Genomic DNA, 20,657 nt, shown 5'->3' with positions numbered 1-20,657 from the left:
TAGTGGGAAACAATGGCCTTGAAAGTAGGTATATTAAACAGTTTATATAACCAGTTTAGCATATTTCATTGCATTTCAATCACCTTATGGGATATGAGGGCGGGTGCAATCGTACTCATTTTTAAGATGAGGAAAGAATTTTGGAGGTTTAAAAAGAGTCATGCACAATAAGGAGACCATGAATTTAACTTGGTTCTTCTGATACTAAATTCAGAGCTTCTCACTAATTTGTATTTTCACTCCAAGGAAGAGAAATCAAACAGATGCTTTCCAAGATGCTGGATTCAATCTAAGCAACTAATAGTTCTAATAAAGGCAAACGTTTTGCTGAAACCAGTCACATCAGTTCTTTGGTGACTAAATTACTTTATGGACATATACACTTTGATTTTTATAATCAGGTCTCTGTGGCTAAAGTTACCATGTGTGATTTTGTCCAAAACAAGTACCCCTGCTAAATAAGGTGACACTGAAAAAAAAATACATGTATAAGTGTAGAATCAATTTCAATTATCAAAATCTATTCCAATTTCAAAATATAGGTTTCCAAGCTGACTCTACATGTGTAAAGATACATACCTTCAGTAATCATGTATTTAAATAGTTATTTTAAGTATTTACTGCATTTGTAGGGGAGAGAGATAACAATAAATAAATATGTTTTGTCAAATGGTGACCTCAGTATTATAGAGAAAAACAGAAAGTGAAGGGAAATAAAACGGAGGGGGGAAGATGAGTGGTGCTACTGATAACATCTGAGCAGAAACCTAAAGTAATGAAAAATCAAGTGCAAAGGGCCTAAGATGAATGATGCTTGTGAAAAGGGTATGGGACACGAATAACCCAGAATGTAAAGTAATTAAATAATTACAAATTGAAAATCTTTGCATAGGACAAATACCTTAGATAGAATGGAGAATACAAAGATGATGACAAAACTGTTTGTGGTCTCAAGAGTGAAATAATGTAATGTGGCATACAAAATATCATAGGGGAAAAGAGGACAGAGAGAGGTCCCGAGCAAGTTTCAGTATGTTTTCAATTAGAATTTAAAATATATTACATTCATTCACCTAATCATTTCCTAAACAAATATATAATGAACACCCACTGTATACAGGAACCATTCTAGGAAATGGAGATAAGAAAGTGAGAGAAAGTTACCTACTCTAATGAAGGTTATATTCTATTGTAAGAGAACAATCAATGGGTTAAAAAAAATTATGTATTTTTAGATTAAAAATGAGTCTTATGAGAAATGTAGGTTAAAGGGATAGAAAGTAACATGATTTGGTTTTTGTTTTGGTCAAGTGGTAAACTAGCATGACCTGTTGACCTGTTGGCCCCCTTCCCCAAAATCAAGCCTAGAAAGATTAAGTGAGAGGAAAATATGGCTTCTAAGATATTAAAAACAAAAAAAGAGAGAAATTCCTGGGCATTGAAGGTTATCTTAAACATGTATGCTTGCATGGGTGTTACGAGGGACTACATCTAAAGCAGAAGAATGAGAAAATTTTTTTTAAACTTTTTTCCTAGCCAATCCTGACTGCCCTGGGTAAATCCTTATTTGCGCCTTTACTGTAGAAATCTGCAGCTCCCGTAGGTTGTGGGTGTTCCAGGGATTAAATGAGAATACTTCAGAAGCCCTGCTGGGATAAGGAGTAAGATTTTTTTTAAAGGTACAAAATGACCAACCACTCTTCAGCAGTCTCTTCCACCCACAGACCTTCCAACTAAATGCAGGGGGGTGGAAGACTGGCCTGTTCTTAATGCTGATTCTCTTAAAGAGACTAGAGCAGGTGGTTGGTAGAATGGCAACAATAGTGATCAACAGTGGCCCTGGGGAACCTGGAGATCTCCACCCTGGATTTTAATGAGTCACCAGATGGACAGAGTGGTGCTGGTCTTTCTCTTTATTATACACAGTGGTTGGGCTTCCCTGGTGGCGCAGTGGTTGAGAATCTGCCTGCTAATGCAGGGGACACGGGTTCGAGCCCTGGTCTGGGAAGATCCCACATGCCGCGGAGCAGCTGGGCCCGTGAGCCACAACTACTGAGCCTGCGCATCTGGAGCCTGTGCCCCGCAACGGGAGGGGCCGCGATAGTGAAAGGCCCGCGCACCGCGATGAAGAGCGGTCCCCGCACCGCGATGAAGAGTGGCCCCCACTTGCCGCAACTAGAGAAAGCCCTCGCACGAACCGAAGACCCAGCACAGCCAAAAATAAATAAATAAATAAATAAATAAATAAATAAATAAATAAATAAAAGTAGCTATATTATACACAGTGGTTGATAACTTTCAGAGAACATGTGGCCTGAGCTCATAAGCCAAAATAAGTAGATACCTGAAGGGTACCACAGTTATAAAAGAGAGAGCACAAACATAACAACAACATACATGACTAATTAAGAATTAATCGAAAAGACTAAGAATTTAAAATAAGTAATTCTAAAGGAAATAAGGAAAGATACTGGAGTTATAAAGAGTAAGAAATCATTAAAAAGGACCAAGTAAAATTATTAAGGATCAAAAATATAATAAAATGAAAGGCTATTTTAGTTAGAATGAAGAAGTTCTCTAAGAGGGAGACCGTTGAGCTGAGGCCTGATGATGTAAAGAATATAAATGAAACAACTATGTGAAGCTCTAAAGGAAGAGAATTCAAGAAAGAGGGTACAGCAAGTATAAAGGCCAGTGCTTCACCTGTTTAAGAGTAGCAAGAAGGTCTGCTTGGCTATAGTGAAGTGACTAGGGCAAAACTGCAGGAGACATGTTTAGAGAGATAGGCTGGAGCCTGATCATGGTCTTGAAGTTCACAGTATTTTCTAAGTTTATCATTCATGTTTTGCTTAGGATGGTATTTAAAGACGATATTAGTTTGCAATTCTATATTAGCTACTGAACTACCTCTCACTGCATTACAGGCAACAGGAAAAATAGGGACACTGCTTCCTATGAGCCAGGTACTGCTTTAAATCCCTTAACATGCTTAACTCAACTAATCCTTCTCAACAGGTAGGGACTATTATTATCTACATTTTATAAAGAAACTAAAGCACAGAGAGGTTATGTAATCTGACCAACATAGTAAATGGAGCTACTAAATGGTGGACCTGAAATGTGAAACCAGACTCCAGAGTCCATGCTTTTAACTACTATGTTATACTGAACTCAAAACTGTTTTAAGAAGGCATTGTGCATAGCAGCAAGAGGGAAACCTACTCATATTACAAATCTAAGAAGCTGTTTAGCTAAATTGCTTATCTCTTGAAACTTTGTTTTCATACATACAAAATTAAGCTCCTTATCATCAGTGCCTTGGGTTTATAGTGAGAAAATTCTCCAAGAACATAGAAAAAAAACTCAGCATTAAATTTTAAGATTAACCAAGTACAGGTTAAGGTCATAATGCACTTCACATTATGTGCCCTCTCATGCCCATTGGGCCCACACTCTTAAAAAATCATTTTTATTGCCTGGAATTTGTTTTCTGACATCATTAGGGCTAATGGGTTAATGTATACAAAGCATTTTCCAGGGTAGGCTACATGGAGGGGCCTCAATAAATAGTTGAACTATGATCAACACATAATAAAAGTTATACTCTAACAGGCTTTTAACTTTGCCTAAACAATACAATTCATAGCCTTCACATGTGTTATTTATAGAAAGACAACTGAAGTATTGGTACTTTAATCATTTACAGGTAACAGCAAATGGAACTAAGAATGATCCTAAAACTCTTATATTTTGGGAAATTTTTAAAAATTAGATCAAATAGAAACTGTTAGTCATGATAAAATATAAACTACAAACAGTAATTTTTAATATTGACAATGTCACATACTTTTCTTATGTCCATAGATGCTAAAGTACAATAGCATGATATATAAAGATAAATACCAAAAATGGCACATGTTTTATAAGAACCACTTGAAGTAAACAGAAATTACCTGATCGAGTTTTATAGCTAAAGTAAAAAGTTAAATGTTAGACATTTACCTATGGAATTATCTGGTCCTTTTGATTTGGTAAATGACAAAAATGCAGCTAGAAAAAAGATAGATGACAAAAGTTCTGCTCTTCCTACAACACCTGTTACCTAGAAAGGGAAGGAGAGGGGTTCATATTAATGAAAAGCATCTTGAAAATTTAACTATAATATAATTGCAACAGCAGTTTAATTAGAAATTAAACTGCCATAACTTTTCAAGTGCACATTTCTGTTTTTTTAAGCATTCTTTGAGTGCCCTCATGTGGTGAATTTGCATGTCTTCCATAAAAGTAAATTTATCAGTGACTGTAACAGTTCTTTTATTATTCTGATGTAATTATAGACTCAGAGGAAGTCGCAAAAATAGTATAGAGAAGTCCTATTTACCCTTTACCCAGCTTCCTCTAATGGTAACATCTTACACAATTATAGTACACTATCTAGATGTAGTTCTTACATGTTTTCTTAAAATACAAGTGTTCTTAAAATACAAAAATATAATAAACTCAATACATTATAGCTCACAAATAAACCTGCAAACTAAAATTTAAAAAGACAATAAACTTTAAAACATCCTTTTAAATTCAAAAAATTTAAATATAAAGCCCCAAAATCCCTTTAAAGTATTCTGAACTCACTATAAAACTTAAACAACCTATTATTTTTGTAGATGTATAGAAAAATGTTCAGCTAGACACCAAAAGTTTCAAGATACTGGGAGAGACACACAACTCCCCTCCAACACACACACACACACACGACACTCACACACATATACAGACACAAGACACACACACCCCGGCAGAGTTTAAGCATACAGACTATTGTTTAAAATTGAAAGCCTGTAACAAAGCAACTGAATAGAGTCCTCTTTGCTCTGCTGAGAGGCAATTTTGGAGTCTCAAGATTACCAAGAAAAATACAGTTATAGTTTGTGAATGTGCTGGTGATGAGCATATTGGCAATAGTAGAGACAGCTCACAATTTTTAAACACATGGCAATAGACAATAAGAAATTACTGAGCATCATCATTTGTTAGGATATCTGTCCATGTTTGCATGTATTTTGATAAATTTTCATCCCTTACGTAAGTTTCTTATTATTTTCTGTCCTTTGAAACAAAAAAAATGCCAAGTTGACAAATATTTAAAATCTTTATTCATAAAAAAATTAGCAAAGAAAATTACTGTATTCATTTATATTTTACATCACTAAAGTTGAGTGATTACATCTTATGTTCTTGAATAAATGTTTGTTTCAAAATTTGTTTTAAAAAATTTTACATAGTAGCAAAGTTAGACTCTACACTAGTAAGTTAAGACACTGTACCAATAGGAGTCTTCAAATACTTGGATTAAAGTCATGGTTAATTTTTTTTTTTCCTTAAAAATATATACCATTATAGACATGTGGAGGAATAATGCAAAAAACATCAATTTATAGTTTTACTTACTGCTTCTGTGTGTATTGGGTGCACTGCAAAAAGTAAAGAAGCAATCACACTACTCCGGTTATCCAGAAAGAGTTTGCAGACTTTAAGAAATATCACACTAACCACAGCATGAAAAATCATATTTAGGAGATGATATGACATAGGTTTCAGTTCACTAAACCAATAATTTAAGCGAAATGTCAATACTGTTAAGGGACGGTAAGACTTGTGGCTTCTCTCCTAAAAGGAAAAAACAACCATCAATCATTGATTATTAAAGTATCTTGGTCCTTCTGGGTACATAAACTAGTCACTGCTTTTACTACATTTGGCTGAGAAATAACAGTAAAATAATGAAATGCCCCAAGAATAATACAAACATAAAAGATAGCTTTATGTGGTTTTTTTGTGTTTTCCTATTTCCTTTGTACAAAAACAAGGCAATTTCATCTCTGATAGTATAGTAGTCCAAGAATTAACAGTAAAAGAAGACCTAACTACTAATTCCTCTTCAATACACAGATTTAAAAAAGTAGGACAACAGTGATATTAATCAAGTTGTAGCACAGGATTTCTCTCCAAAGCCTGCTACCCAAACTATTACCAATATAAGCATTCACGTAACTGCTGGCTAGGTCTTCAAAAGAAAACATAAGAACAGAATGCTTACCCAGTGCAGTTTAAACAATGATGACTCAAAAAGGTACCATCTAGTTGTCTTTTGAAAAAATACCTCCATAATGTATAAAACTGAATATATTAAACCAAACATACTACATAGAGAGTAATACAAGAGCAAAAACTTTCTTAGAGAATAGATACCTTTGTTATTGTAGTCTCTATTAGCAATAAATCAAATTCTATGTGAGGTACTGAATTTCTTTATAAACTAAAAGTTACATTTAACAGGAAATATTTTTACTCTAAGACAAAATCAAACCAGATTTAGGAATAAAACACACAAGTTAAAAAGATATAAAATATTATCCTATTTATTTTTTGTAATTTTTTATAAAGGCATCCACACTCACCTTCTTTGCTCTCCTACCTCTTACCATATTTTGCTGTAACTCTGGTATACAGCTATAGACTTAAGCCGGCTCATCCCCAATAGGGAACATTAGGAAGCACAAGAAACAAACATTTCCCATTTTGAAATTAAAAGCATTTTAATATCTCTGTCTGTATTGACTATACACAACATGAGTGCTATCTACCTAGAATGCATTTTCCTGCTTGGCTAATTCCTGTACATCCTTCGAATTTCACCTCAAGCATACAAAACTGTTTTTAAAGGCAATGTATTGAACTGAAATGACTTGTAACAGAAAGCAGAAAAATGTTGTAGAAACCTTTTGGTTTCAAACCTTTTAGGTCAAAATCTAATGACATGATTAAAATCAAAATAGATATTAGCATAAATTGGGGGAATGGACACATATTTCTAAGAGTCTCTGGGGATAAAGGGTATGGGCAGAGGGGAATAAATTATCTAGAAAATAATATATGTTATAATAGGACCATATTTTCCCCTTGTTATCAAAAGACTTATTTCTTCTAAAGGCTAGAATTGGGTGAGAATAGGAAAGGTTGCAGAAAAATAAATAACCTGCTTATTTAATAAGAAAAAATAATTGTTTGTGACTAGAGGAATGAAAGATTCCATACCCCTCCTTGAGAAGCTTCCAGATTTGGAGAAGGCGGAAAGGGGCCAAGAATGACAAATGACAAAAAGTGTTACATGTTATGTTTCAACAACTATGTGCTACGTACTACAGACAGATTAATTAATTAATCCTCAAGGTATTATTCTTTTATAGATCAGGAAAATGCCTCAGTCATCTAAAAGCTGTGTTCACACCTATTTCACACAGGTTTTACACGCTAGAACTAAAATTAGAATCTAATCTATATGATCCCAAGCTAACAAAGATTTAATCCCAAACAGTTTAACACTGACCTTCAAAATAAAGTTACTGGCAAAGTAAAAATATCTCCATAAACATGAACTAAACTTTTGGGTTCTCAATATAAAATCAAATTAAGTATTAGGTAGGAGATATGGCACAAATTAAAATTTTTAATAAATCATTTCTTTCTGTAGAAAAATAGGCAATATGTATACTTAGCATTTTTACCCTTAAAGTCTAATCTATTTATATTGAAGTTACATATATTTTTAAATGGTTAAATACCACAAGCAGTCATCTGTTCTGCCTGACTCATAAGAGAGAAAAAAGAGAAATAAAGTCAGTTTGATTTGTGTTACGCCTACTGTTCTAACACATTTGGTTTTTACACACATATTATTTTTAGAGAGATTAAGCCAAGGTATAAAACCAAGGAAAGAATCAAGTACTATAAAAAATATGATCATATTTTCAACTTCCTATCTAATTTATTACAAACATGTTATGTCTTGTATAAAATTTTTGAGGAAAATAATCCATAATTACTATGATGATGGCAATGCAATGTTGATAAAAAATTAGGAGTATTAAACTACCAGAATAATTTAAAATCTGAGATACATATAAGTAATATATACTTACTTCAGACATAGGGGTTCCCCAGAAATCATTCTGAAATAAAGTTTTTAAAGGTGTAGATGGATGCACGTCTTTATTATCCAGTATTGCTGACACATCATCAAAAACAAAACCACAAAAGAGGCTGTTCCAATAGCAAGCAGCAACTACGCCTATTATTAAGGTTACTTCTTTGAGGTTAATATCAGCCATGTTTTCCACAAGCACCTGTGGACAAAATCTGGGGGGGGAAATCATGAAGATAAAATGAAATAAGCAACATTTTTTTCTCCGATAAGTACAGTTTTAATAGAAGAATAAGTAAAATAAAGATAGAATGCTAATTCTCACAGAGAATTAATTCTTTAAATCTCAGTTCAAATGCCATCCACTTAAGGAGTATTAGCTGACCACCTCTCCATATTCCTAACCTAAGACAGAATTAATTGCTCTTTCATATGTGTTTTCATACCTCTAATACAGCCTTTTATCACATCACTCAATCTTTAAACCTATCTCTTTAGCTAACTAGATAGTGAACTCCTTATCAACTGTCACAGGTCAGGTCACCTGGGAAACAAATACATATAAGATATGTATAAAAAAAATACATATAAGATATCTAAAAAAAAACCTGGCATGATGTGCTCCAACAGTATCTAAATGAATCCTTGTGGGAAAACAAATACATACGTAAAAAGACACTGATCATGGGTTTTCTGAAATGTAGATAAAGCTGTTTTAGTACCTTATGAATATAAAGATCAACTATTACCTAAATCAGGAGTCCAAACTTGTAGCCTGAAGCCCTGTTCAGCTTGATCAAAAGCCTTTTAAAAATATTTGTCTTACATGCCTTTATGCTAACTGTATACTAGCCAGTTTAACTACTGTTCCTTTATCTTTTACTCGGATTGAGTTATTTGATGGACTTATGTTATCTGATTGGCCCCTGGGGCATAGGAGTAGTTTATGAAACAGATATAAACTATGGTTTTTCTCCTTCCCATTGCAACAAAAGCTTTTAATCTAGAGACTTCATACAAGACAATTCATAACTAAGTCATTGCTTTGGAAAAGATTCAGTGAGGGAATGTTTATAGAGTAAAAAGAACTATATAAACTGGAGGATACTGGAGAATCAACCCTACTATAAAAATAAGGTTTGAAGGTATACTCTAAAAAAACAAGCTGATGAGATACTTTTCTAGCTTGAGTAGTGTCATTAGTGTCACTTTAGTGTTATCACTTGTGGAGGGAAGAATAATGGTCCCCCAAATATGTAAATCATCTGAACCTGTGAATATGTTACCTTACAGAGCAAAAGAAACTTTACAAGTGTGATTAAGTTGAGGATTTTGAGATGAGGAAATTATCCTGGATTTTCTTGGGTGGGCCAATTCAATGATAAGAGACCTCACAAGTGAATGAGGGAGGCAGGAGACTTGAAAAAGCAGAGGTCAGAGTGATATGATGGCTGGCTGTGGGCCACAAGCCAAGGATTGACAGCAGCCTCTAGAAGCTGGAAAAGACAAAGAAACACATGCTTCATTCGAGCTTCTAAAAGGACCACAGCCCTACTGACGTCTCAATTTTAGTCTAGTGAGATCCATTTTGGACTTCTGACTTCCAGAACTGTAAAATAATAAATTTGCTATTTTAAGCTAGTACATTTGTGTTAATTTGTTATAGGAGCAATAGGAAATTAATACATCACTCACAGAGCCAGAAGATCTGGAACCAGAGATATATCTGCAGGAATTCTGGTCAGACCAGAGAAGAATAGGGTAGAGACCTTAAATCAGATATGAGCTGTATAAGAATATATATATATTTATATATATATATATATATATATATATAAAAACACCTATGGGAAGGTATTGAAGTTTCTTTAGAATGAGACAGAAAAATTTCAGAATACATTAGGCTTTTAAAAGAAATGTTAAACTGAAACCAACAAATCAGAAAGGAAATTAGCTGTACCTTTTGAAGAAGTCTAGTTTTCAATTAACAGAAAAATTACCTAAGAGTTTATCTTGAATCCAGAAGAAATTTAGCATCTCTAAATGGTATGGTCTTGTACACATTATTATCATAAAAAAGTTGATGGTGTGTGTTTAAAGATTGGAGAGATCTGGCTCAGCTCCTTCTCAACCACAGTAAAATGACAGTCAATATTTTTTAAAAAAGGAAGGCTATAAATTCACAATGATAAAGACAATTGGAGAGGAGACCACAGCACATTTTGCAAGCTGGAAAGGTAAAATGTTTAATAAGTGACTCAATAGAGATCAGGAAAGTGAATCCTTAGCTGAAGGGGGAAAAGCTGAAAAGTTTTCTGCACTCCTGCCAGCATCATCTCAAAAACTGATACCAAGGATCTCAGGAAGTAGGGCTAGGAATAGATGGACTTCCCGGGTGGGACAGTGGCTAAGAATACGCCTGCCAACGCAGGGGACATGGGTTCGACCCCTGGTCTGGGAAGATCCCACATGCTGCGGAGCAACTAAGCCCGTGTGCCACAACTACTGAGCCCTTGTGCTGCAACTACTGAAGCCCGCGTGCCTAGAGCCCACGCTCCGCAACAAGAGAAGCCACCGCGATGAGAAGCCCATGCACTGCAACGAAGAGTAGCCCTCGCTACTCTTCTTAGTATAGTTTTAGACCCCCCAGTTATCTTCTACCAGTTGAAAACAGAATCTTATAAAATTTTATGACATTGGAAACAAAGAGAGGGTACTAAAAACTTCCAGAAAGAAATAATGCAGGTTCCATACCAAAGGTTAGGAATCCAAATAAATCACTTTTTTTTTTTTTACCAACAACATTAGAAGCTGGGGGGGTGGGGGTGGGGTGAAATTCAGAAAACAAAAAGGGAATAATGATTCAAATTTCTGATGGATAATAATTTCCACCATAAAATTCTATATTAATAAACCCAAGTTTGCCAAGTAGAAAGTAGATTAAAAATACTTTAAAACATTCAAGGTCTCAAAAATGTACCTCTAATGTTTTTCTTCTCAGGAAACTAATAGAATAGATACCCCAATAACATAAGGAAGTATACTAAGAAACGTAAAGATAGGAAAATCAGGAGATAAGGGATGCAACACAGAACTATAGCCATGCAACCAGGTCTACTACCCAGGCAACAATTAGATAGGTCAGCACATTCCTGAATGACAGTCCCAAGAAGATATAACTGACAGAACACCTGATGTGTTTAAACACAGCATAAAGAACTATTTTCCCTTTAAACTGTGTGTGTGTAATTGTAATTCAGAAAAACAAAACAAGTCAGGATATCCACCATCGGGGAGTGAAAATCAAGTCTTGTGTATGGGTTCAGAAACCTCTCAGGTTGGGGTGACAAACTGCTGTTTGATTAAATGTTCTCACAAAAAGAAACTTTAAAATTAATAGAGGAAAAAAAAAGTAAATTAAAACTATGGTTTTAATACTTTGAAATTATATTTGGGAATAAGATGTATTTGATTTTTAAAGTACTCATAATGTTTAAGAGTATTTACAGCAGACAGCAGAAGCGAGAAGAACTACAATCCTGCAGCCTGTGGAACAAAAACCACATTCACAGAAAGATAGACAAGATGAAAAGGCTGAGGGCTATGTACCAGATGAAGGAACAAGATAAAACTCCAGAAAAACAACTAAATGAAAGAGAGATAGGCAATCTTCCAGAAAAAGAATTCAGAATAATGATAGTGAAGAGGATCCAGGACGTCGGAAAAAGAATGGAAGCAAAGATTGAGAAGATGCAAGAAATGTTTCACCAAGATCTAGAAGAATTAAAGAACAAACAGATGAACAATACAATAAATGAAATGAAAAATGCACTAGAAGGAATCAATAGCAGAATAACTGAGGCAGAAGAACAGATAAGTGACCTGGAAGACAGAATGGTGGAATTCACTGCTGCAGAACAGAAAAAAGAAAAAGGAATGAAAAGAAATGAAGACAGCCTAATAGACCTCTGGGAGAACATTAAACGCAACAACATTCGCATTATAGGGGTCCCAGAAGGAGAAGAGAGAGAGAAAGGACAAGAGAAAATATTTGAAGAGATTATAATAGAAAACTTCCCTAACATGGGAAAGGAAAGAGCCACCCAAGTCCAGGAAGCGCAGAGAGTCCCATACAGGATAAACTCAAGGAGAAACATGCCAAAACACATAGTAATCAAATTGGCAAAAATTAAAGACAAAGAAAAATTATTGAAAGCAGCAAGGGAAAAACGACAAATAACATACAAGGGAACTCCCATAAGGTTAACAGCTGATTTCTCAGCAGAAACTCGACAAGCCAGAAGGGAGTGGCATGATATACTTAAAGTGATGAAAGGGAAGTACCTACAACCAAGATTACTCTACCCTGCAAGGATCTCATTCAGATGGGCAAATCAAAAGCTTTACAGACAAGCAAAAGCTAAGAGAATTCAGCACCACCAAACCAGCTCTACAACAAATGCTAAAGGAACTTCTCTAAGTGGGAAACACAAGAGAAGAAAAGGACCTACAAAAACAAACCCAAAACAATTAAGAAAATGGTCATAGGAACACACATATCGATAATTACCTTAAACGTGAATGGATTAAATGCTCCAACCAAAAGACACAGGCTTGCTGAATGGATACAAAAACAAGACCCATATACACGTTGTCTACAAGAGACCCACCTCAGACCTAGGGACACATACAGACTGAAAGTGAGGGGATGGAAAAAGATATTCCATGCAAATGGAAATCAAAAGAAAGCTGGAGTAGCAATACTCGCATCAGATAAAATAGACTTTAAAAAAAAGAATGTTACAAAAGATAAGGAAGGACACTACGTAATGATCAAGGGATCAATCCAAGAAGAAGATATAACAATTAGAAATATATATGCACCCAACATAGGAGCACCTCAATACATAAGGCAACTGCTAACAGCTATGAAAGAAGAAATCGACAGTAACACAATAATAGTGGGGGACTTTAACACCTCACTTACACCAATGGACAGATCATCCAAAAAAAATTAATAAGGAAACACAAGCTTTAAATGACACAATAGACCAGATAGATTTAGTTGATATTTATAGGACATTCCATCCAAAAACAGCAGATTATACTTTCTTCTCAAGTGCACACAGAACATTCTCCAGGATACATCACATCTTGGGTCACAAATCAAGCCACAGTAAATTTAAGAAAATTGAAATCATACCAAGCATCTTTTCTGACCACAACTCTATGAGATTAGAAATGAATTACAGGGAAAAAACGTAGAAAACACAAACACATGGAGGCTAAACAATACGTTACTAAATAACCAAGAGATCACTGAAGAAATCAAAGAGGAAATCAAAAAGTACCTAGAGACAAATGACAATGAAAACACGATGTTTCCAAAACCTATGGAATACAGCAAAAGCAGTTCTAAGAGGGAAGTTTATAGCTATACAAGCCTACCTCAAGGAACAAGAAAAGTCTCAAATAAACAATCTAACGTTACACCTAAAGGAACTAGAGAAAGAAGAACAAACAAAACCCAAAGTTAGTAGAAGGAAAGAAATCATAAAGACCAGAGCAGAAATCAATGAAATAGAAACAAAGAAAACAATGGCAAAGATCAATAAAACTAAAAGCTGGTTCTTTGAGAAGATAAACAAAATTGATAAACCATTAGCCAGACTCATCAAGAAAAAGAGAGAGAGGACTCAAATAAATAAAATTAGAAATGAAAAAGGAGAAGTTACAACAGACACCGCAGAAATACAAAGCATCCTAAGAAACTACTACAAGCAACTCTATGCCAATAAAATGGACAACCTAGAAGAAATGGACAAGTTCTTAGAAAGGTATAACCTTCCAAGACTGAACCAGGAAGAAACAGAAAATATGAACAGACCAATCACAAGTAATGAAATTGAAACTGTGATCAAAAATCTTCTAACAAACAAAAGTCCAGGACCAGATGGCTTCACAGGTGAATTCTATCAAACATTTAGAGAAGAGCTAACACCCATCCTTCTCAAAATCTTCCAAAAATTGCAGAGGAAGGAAAACTCCCAAACTCATTCTATGAGGCCACCATTACCCTGATACCAAAACCAGACAAAGATACTAAAAAAAAAGAATATTATAGACCAATATCACTGATGAATATAGATGCAAAAATCCTCAACAAAATACTAGCAAACAGAATCCAACAACACATTAAAAGGATCATACACCATGATCAAGTGGGATTTATCCCAGGAATGCAAGGATTCTTCAATATATGCAAATCAATCAATGTGATATACCATATTAACAAATTGAAGAAGAAAAACCAGATGATCATCTCAATAGATGCAGAAAAAGCTTTGGACAAAATTCAACACCCATTTATGATAAAAACTCTCCAGAAAGTGGGCATAGAGGGAATCTACTTCAACATAACACAGGCCATATATGACAAACCCACAGCAAACATCATTCTCAATGGTGAAAAACTGAAAGCATTTCCTCTAAGATCAGGAACAAGACAAGGATGTCCACTCTCACCACTGTTATTCAACATAGTTTTGGAAGTCCTAGCCACAGCAATCAGAGAAGAAAAAGAAATAAAAGGAAAAAAAAAAAAGAGTAATTAACATACACTTGAGATTCTGATATATTAGCTTCAAAACTGTAATTTGAAATACAATGTTATATAATAATATATATAACATACATAATATTAAATTATTGACCATGCAATTTTTGGATTTAAGACTTTTAGTTGAAAAATATTAAGAATTTAGACAAGTTTACAAATAAATATTGAAATTTTTATAAGACCTTGGGAGTTGCTACAGTTTTAAGTTTAGTTTAGTAGCTTTATAAAAGTTGTTTGAGAAAGTTTTGCTTGTTAAGTTAGGCATCTGAAGTCCTGGAATAAAATGAATATACTAAAACTATAAATGCAGTTTTAAATTCCGGCAACTTAACTAAGTTTTAAATTAGCTGCTTAAGGGTATTCAGTCCTTTCAATTATTATTTATTTATTATACGTTAAAAAGGGACATGTTACTTTATAAACAGAATAAGATCTGTACATTGAATTTAAAGGCTTAAAGAACACAAGGTTATAAAATGTTACTTAAAGATACTTGGACTGATCTCATGATTTCTAAATACAATTAGGTAATAAAAAGTTATGCAGTCACTTTAAGTTGCAAAGCAAATTCATTCAGTAATTGAAATGCTCAACTCCAACATAATAATCAAGACCCTGAACTCGATTTAACTTTTGGGGATTGTCCTCTGCTCTAGGCTTGGAATCACTGCGTAGGAGAAGCGTGTTGTTATGGAATGAGGATATGGTTTATTCTTCTCTTTCTTTACCTACATTCTTGTTAAACATAATTTTTGAGCACTATAGTGTTAGAGCAGAATGGAGAGAGAAGAAAGGAAGGAAAGCAAAAGAGCTTACTTGACCAGTATATTCAAGATAAATCTCTTACAGGTGTTTGAGGGTTCTTTGGGGACAAACCCTACATCATTAGGGACTGTCACCTGAAATTCCCTTTATGTTTACTTCCACCTTGGAAACCGGTGGTATCCAGCTTTTCTTTGCTGGGTCCCTTTGCAACCACCACCCTACTTCCAAGCTCTACTCTCACAAGTGGCTTTTTGGGGCAGAACTTCAGATGAGTCCACAATTGAGCTCATGAGCATGCACTAAAACTAGCTCTCTCCCTTTCTCTCATTATTAAGCTCCCTGGGGTAATATTTTAAAATTCTATTTTCTTGGCCCTTTATAAACTTGGTATGGGTGAGGTGTTTAAGCAGCACCAAGTGGATTTATCAATGGGGTGCTAATCTTCACTGAGTGGATGGCATCGCAAAATGCTTACTGTTCATGACTACCACCATTATGGTTAGTTTTATGTGTCAGCTTGCCTAGGCTATAGTAGTATTCAAACACTAATCTAGGTGTTGTGCTGAAGGTATTTTGTAGATGTGGTTAACACCTATAGTCTGATGATTTTAAGTAAAGAAGATTATATTCCATAATGTGGATGGAACTCATCCAATCAGTTGAATCACCTTAAAAGCAAAATTGAAGTTTCCCTGAGAAGAAACTCTACCTCATGACTGCATTATCAGGTCCTGCTGAAGAGTTTCTAGCCTGCCAGCCTACCCTACGGATTTTGGATTCACCAGTTCCAAAATCCTCTAAGTCCATCCTTTCATATAAATGTCTTTATTTGATATATATTTGATATATGCTTAGTTATCTGGTTTGATTAAAGCTGGATATCTAAAGGGTGGGGTGGGGGGTCTCAGCTTGGAAAGCTAGCCTCTGCTACTTGTGGTCATATCCTTCAATAGGTAGCCTAAACTTCTTTAAATGGTGTCGTCAGGAGAGCCGGAGGGCAAATCCCAACGGACAAGCACTTTTCAAGTCTCTGCTTACCGCGTATTTTTTACTATCAGTCAAGCAAGGTAAACCCAGAAGCAATGTGGGAGAGGTTATAAAGAGTCAAGACAATACTACTTTTGAAGATTCTCCACGAAAGCATATTATGAGAGAAAGGGAGAGAGAGCGCTACTTTTCATGCATGTCATGAGCTTAGTTGTGGAGTCATCTTAGGTTTTGTCCAAAAAAAACCACCTGCAAGGGAAGAGGTTAGGGGAAAGAGAGAGGGTTACATAAGGACACAGATAGAGGGCAGCATAATTCACTGGGGGCCATTATTGTAACAATGTAACACATCACTGTTAAATGTTAGTTGTGAGAATGCTATAGACTGTATGTTTGTGTCCTCCCAAAATTCATGTTAAATCCTAATGCCTAATGTAATGTCATTTGGAGGCAGGGGGCCTTGGGGAGGTGATCAGGTCATGAGGGTGGAGCCCTCATGAATGGGATTAATGCCCGTATATAAGAGATCTGAGAGAGATCCCTTGCCCCCTCTGCCATGTGACGACACAGTGAAAAGATGCCCACTACGAACCAGCTCCTCACTAGACACTGAATCTCCTGATGCCTTGATCTGAGACTTCCCAGTCTTCAGAACTGTGAGAAATAAATTCCTATTGTTTATAAACCACCTAATCTAGGGTATCGTGTTAGAGCAGAAAAACAGACTAAGAGAGGGAACTTCCAGTTCTTTTTCTAGGCACAGAAGCATATTCACCCAGATGCACATAGTTTGAGCAGATGGAATGACTGATTTATGTTTGCTTACCAAAATGGGATGTCACCACATATGTGCAAAGAATCCAAATGCAATTGAAGACCACTCATGAGCACATTACAGGCATACAAAACAATATAATTCCTTCAACAAAATTGTACTGAATGCTCACTTTTCCTAATACTCCCACAGTACAATTATGGAAAAAACAAGCCTATAGAAAAATTTTATATGAAATCTGGGAATATTTAGTCTGGAAAGGATAGTCTTCTCAGCTCAATAATTTCATGATTATATCTTTTTCAATAAGTAAAACTTTGGCTTGCATAGTTTGCGAAGTCTGTATTCACACTGACTCCTACTAATCTTTCCAGTCTCCTCATGTTGGGAGAAGACAAGTGTCTGCTTGCTGCACACTGATTCCTCTCCACGAGAACAAGGCAAAACAAAACATTTTCTGTACACAGTGGAGACTAAATTTCTCACGGCCATGCTTTATATTAGAAGCTGGAAAAGTAAGTTACCATTCATTTTCTTGATAAGACAGCATAAAAAGAATGGAGATTAACATTTGGAATATAGGTTGATTGGTACATAGAACAGAGGTAGCAATTATAAAAGGCAAGTCTTTTTTTTAACATCTTTACTGTAGTATTATTGCTTTACAATGGTGTATTAGTTTCTGCTGTATCACAAAGTGAATCAGCTACTCGTATACATATATCCCCATATCCCCTCCTCTTGCACCTCCCTCCCACCCTCCCTATCCCACCCCTCTAGGTGGTCACAAAGCACCGAGATGATCTCCCTGTGCTATGCGGCTGCTTCCCACTAGCTATCTATTTTACATTTGGTAGTGTATATATGTCCATGCCACTCTCTCACTTCGTCCCAGCTTACCCTTCCCCCTCCCCGTGTCCTCAAGTCCATCCTCTATGTCTGTGTCTTTATTCCTGTCCTGTCCCTAGGTTCTTCAGAACCTTTTTTTTTTTTTTTTAAGATTCCATATATATGTGTTAGCATACGGTGTGTTTTTCTCTTTCTGACTTACTTCACTCTGTATGACAGACTCTAGGTCCATCCACCTCACTACAAATAACTCAATATCGTTCCTTTTTATGGCTGAGTAATATTCCATTGTATATATGTGCCACATCTTCTTTATCCATTCATCTGTTGATGGACACTTAGGTTGCTTCCATGTCCTGGCTATTGTAAATACAGCTGCAATGAACATTTTGGTACATGACTCTTTTTGAATTATGCTTTTCTCCGGGTATATGCCCAGTAGTGGGATTGCTGGGTCGGATGGTAGTTCTATTTTTAGCTTTTTAAGGAACCTCCACACTGTTCTCCATAGTGGCTGTACCGATTTACATTCCCACCAACAGTGTAAGAGGGCTCCCTTTTCTCCACACCCTCTCCAGCATTTATTGTTTGTAGACTTTTAAAAGGCAAGTCTTTCTTGTGAAGTGATTTTGGTCAGATAAAACTGCTCATAAAACAACAGAGATGAAAGGCAGATTCAGGCAAGCGTTCCTGTAGTAAAGCCATTTATAAAATTGTCAGATAATTTCCCTTGGTGAAAACTGAATGATTCAGAAAACTTCACGAAAAATAATAGTGGGTTTTAGTGATTTTCCTCAAAATTATATATAGTGAGCAACTGAACTAGAACTTGAGTTAAATTTCTTGGTTCAGGGCTTCCCTGGTGGCGCAGTGGTTGAGAGTCTGCCTGCTAGCGCAGGGGACGCGGGTTCGCGCCCTGGTCTGCGAAGATCCCACATGCCGCGGAGTAAGTAGACCCGTGAGCCACAACTGCTGAGCCTGCGCATCTGGAGCCTGTGCTCCGCAACAAGAGAGGCCACGACGGTGAGAGGCCCGCGCACCGCGATGAAGAGTGGCCCCCACTTGCCGCAACTAGAGAAAGCCCTCGCACAGAAACGAAGACCCAACACAGCAATCAATCAATCAATCAATAAATCTTTAAAAAAAAAAATTTCTTGGTTCATAGTTAGGTACAAATGTATTTTAGTGCATTACAGCCTAGACCCTAGCTAACTTGTTTCCTACTGCATCTCTGGTGTCTAGCACAGTGTATAAGCCCAAAAATATTGTTAGAATGAGTAAAGTAATAAAATTTAAGCAAGATTTTGCACTTAGTCGGGACTGTAATTGAGACCTGGCTTACAACCTTAGCTTCATTAATTATTATGAAATTGCTTAGGTTCTCAGAACCTGTTTTCACTTCAGAAAAATGAGAATAAAACTTGCCATTACGCCAGGTACCTTCAGTTCCTGAGAATATAAATGTGAATAAGAAGGTGAAGGAAGTAAGGGTAGAACAGACCAACACAGACAAAACGAAACTAATAAATAAATAAATAGAAAATAACAGTTGTAATGAATGAAAAAACAAGGAGAAAAATAAGGTGTTGCAATAAAAATAACAGATTACTACTACAAAAATAAATATGCAATTTTAAGCATAGTAAATGACATAATATGTGCTCCAGAAACATTAGCTTTCATCTCTGCCTTCCCCTGCTAAATTATGAATTAAAAACACTGAATGTGGGAATTCCCTGGTGGTCCAGTGATTAGGACTTCACATGCTCAGAGCCGAGGGCGTGGGTTCGATCCCTGGTGGGGGAACTAAGATCCCACAAGCCGTGCAGTGTAGTCAAAAAACAAACAAACAAACAAACACTGAACATGAAGAATATCTAATTCAAATTCTTGAGTAATCAAAGTTACATAATTAGAATATGATGATATTTAATATAGATTGTAAGACTGAAGAATAAGCACTTTACAAGTACTGGTTCCCAGCATGCCTGAGAAGGCAATATAGCAGTTATGAACATATCCTTTAGCCAGAAAGATTCACGTTCCATCATACTATTTAAGTTTGAGCAGAGTATTTAACCTTTCCAAACTCTGCTTTCTTAACTTAGTTGGAAAATGAGGACAAATTAAGCAGCTATTTCATTGGATTGTTATGAAGATTAAATAACGAAAAAGCTATAGTAATCAAAATAGTTTGCAGCTAGCATAAAAACAAACACGCAGATCAATAGAACAGAATAGGGAGGCGAGAAATAAACAAAGGAACCAAGAATATACAATGGGGAAAGAATAATCTCTTTAATAAATAGTGTTGGGAAAACTGGAGAACCACATGCAAAAGAATAAACTGAACCCCTATTTTATACCACTCACAAAAATCAACTCAAAGTGGATTAAAGAATTGAACGTAAGACCTAACACCATAAACCTCCTGGTAGAAAACAAGGGGGTAAGCTCCCTGACACTGGTCTTAGCAATGATTTTTTGGATTTGAAACCAAAAGTAAAGGCAACAAAAACAAAAATAAATAAGTGGGCCTATGTCAAACTAAAAAGCTTCTGCACAAAAAAGGAAACCAACAAAATGAAAAGGCAACCTATGGAATGAGGGGCAATATTTGCAAAAATATATATATGAAACAGGTTAATATCCAAAATATATAAAGAACTCTTACAACTGAA

General features: G+C 35.6%; 1 protein-coding gene across 5 annotated transcripts in view; it reads right to left on the bottom strand.

Moving 5' to 3' along the window:
- The window catches only part of TMTC3 (transmembrane O-mannosyltransferase targeting cadherins 3), a 166,605-nt gene that overhangs the window by 144,530 nt on the left and 1,418 nt on the right, over window positions 1-20,657 (bottom strand). For 4 of the 5 annotated variants that reach the window (XR_009505425.1, XM_059936639.1, XM_059936638.1 and 1 more), the window contains exons 2-4: window positions 7,980-8,196; window positions 5,449-5,667; window positions 4,003-4,102 (exon numbers count right to left, since the gene is read on the bottom strand). Coding sequence is in view for 4 of the 5 variants with exons in the window: in XM_059936639.1 (XP_059792622.1) it covers window positions 4,003-4,102; window positions 5,449-5,667; window positions 7,980-8,168 (508 nt within the window). In the remaining variant the exon portion in view is untranslated. Of the gene's footprint in view, window positions 1-4,002; window positions 4,103-5,448; window positions 5,668-7,979; window positions 8,197-20,657 lie in introns of those variants that run through there. The other variant, XM_059936642.1, reaches the window with a different exon arrangement.

This window comes from Balaenoptera ricei, chromosome 10 (assembly GCF_028023285.1).
Source record: "Balaenoptera ricei isolate mBalRic1 chromosome 10, mBalRic1.hap2, whole genome shotgun sequence".
In the NCBI taxonomy this organism is placed as follows: domain Eukaryota; kingdom Metazoa; phylum Chordata; class Mammalia; order Artiodactyla; family Balaenopteridae; genus Balaenoptera; species Balaenoptera ricei.
Note: the sequence above shows the minus strand (reverse complement) of the source record. Positions and strands in the feature narration are given on the sequence as shown.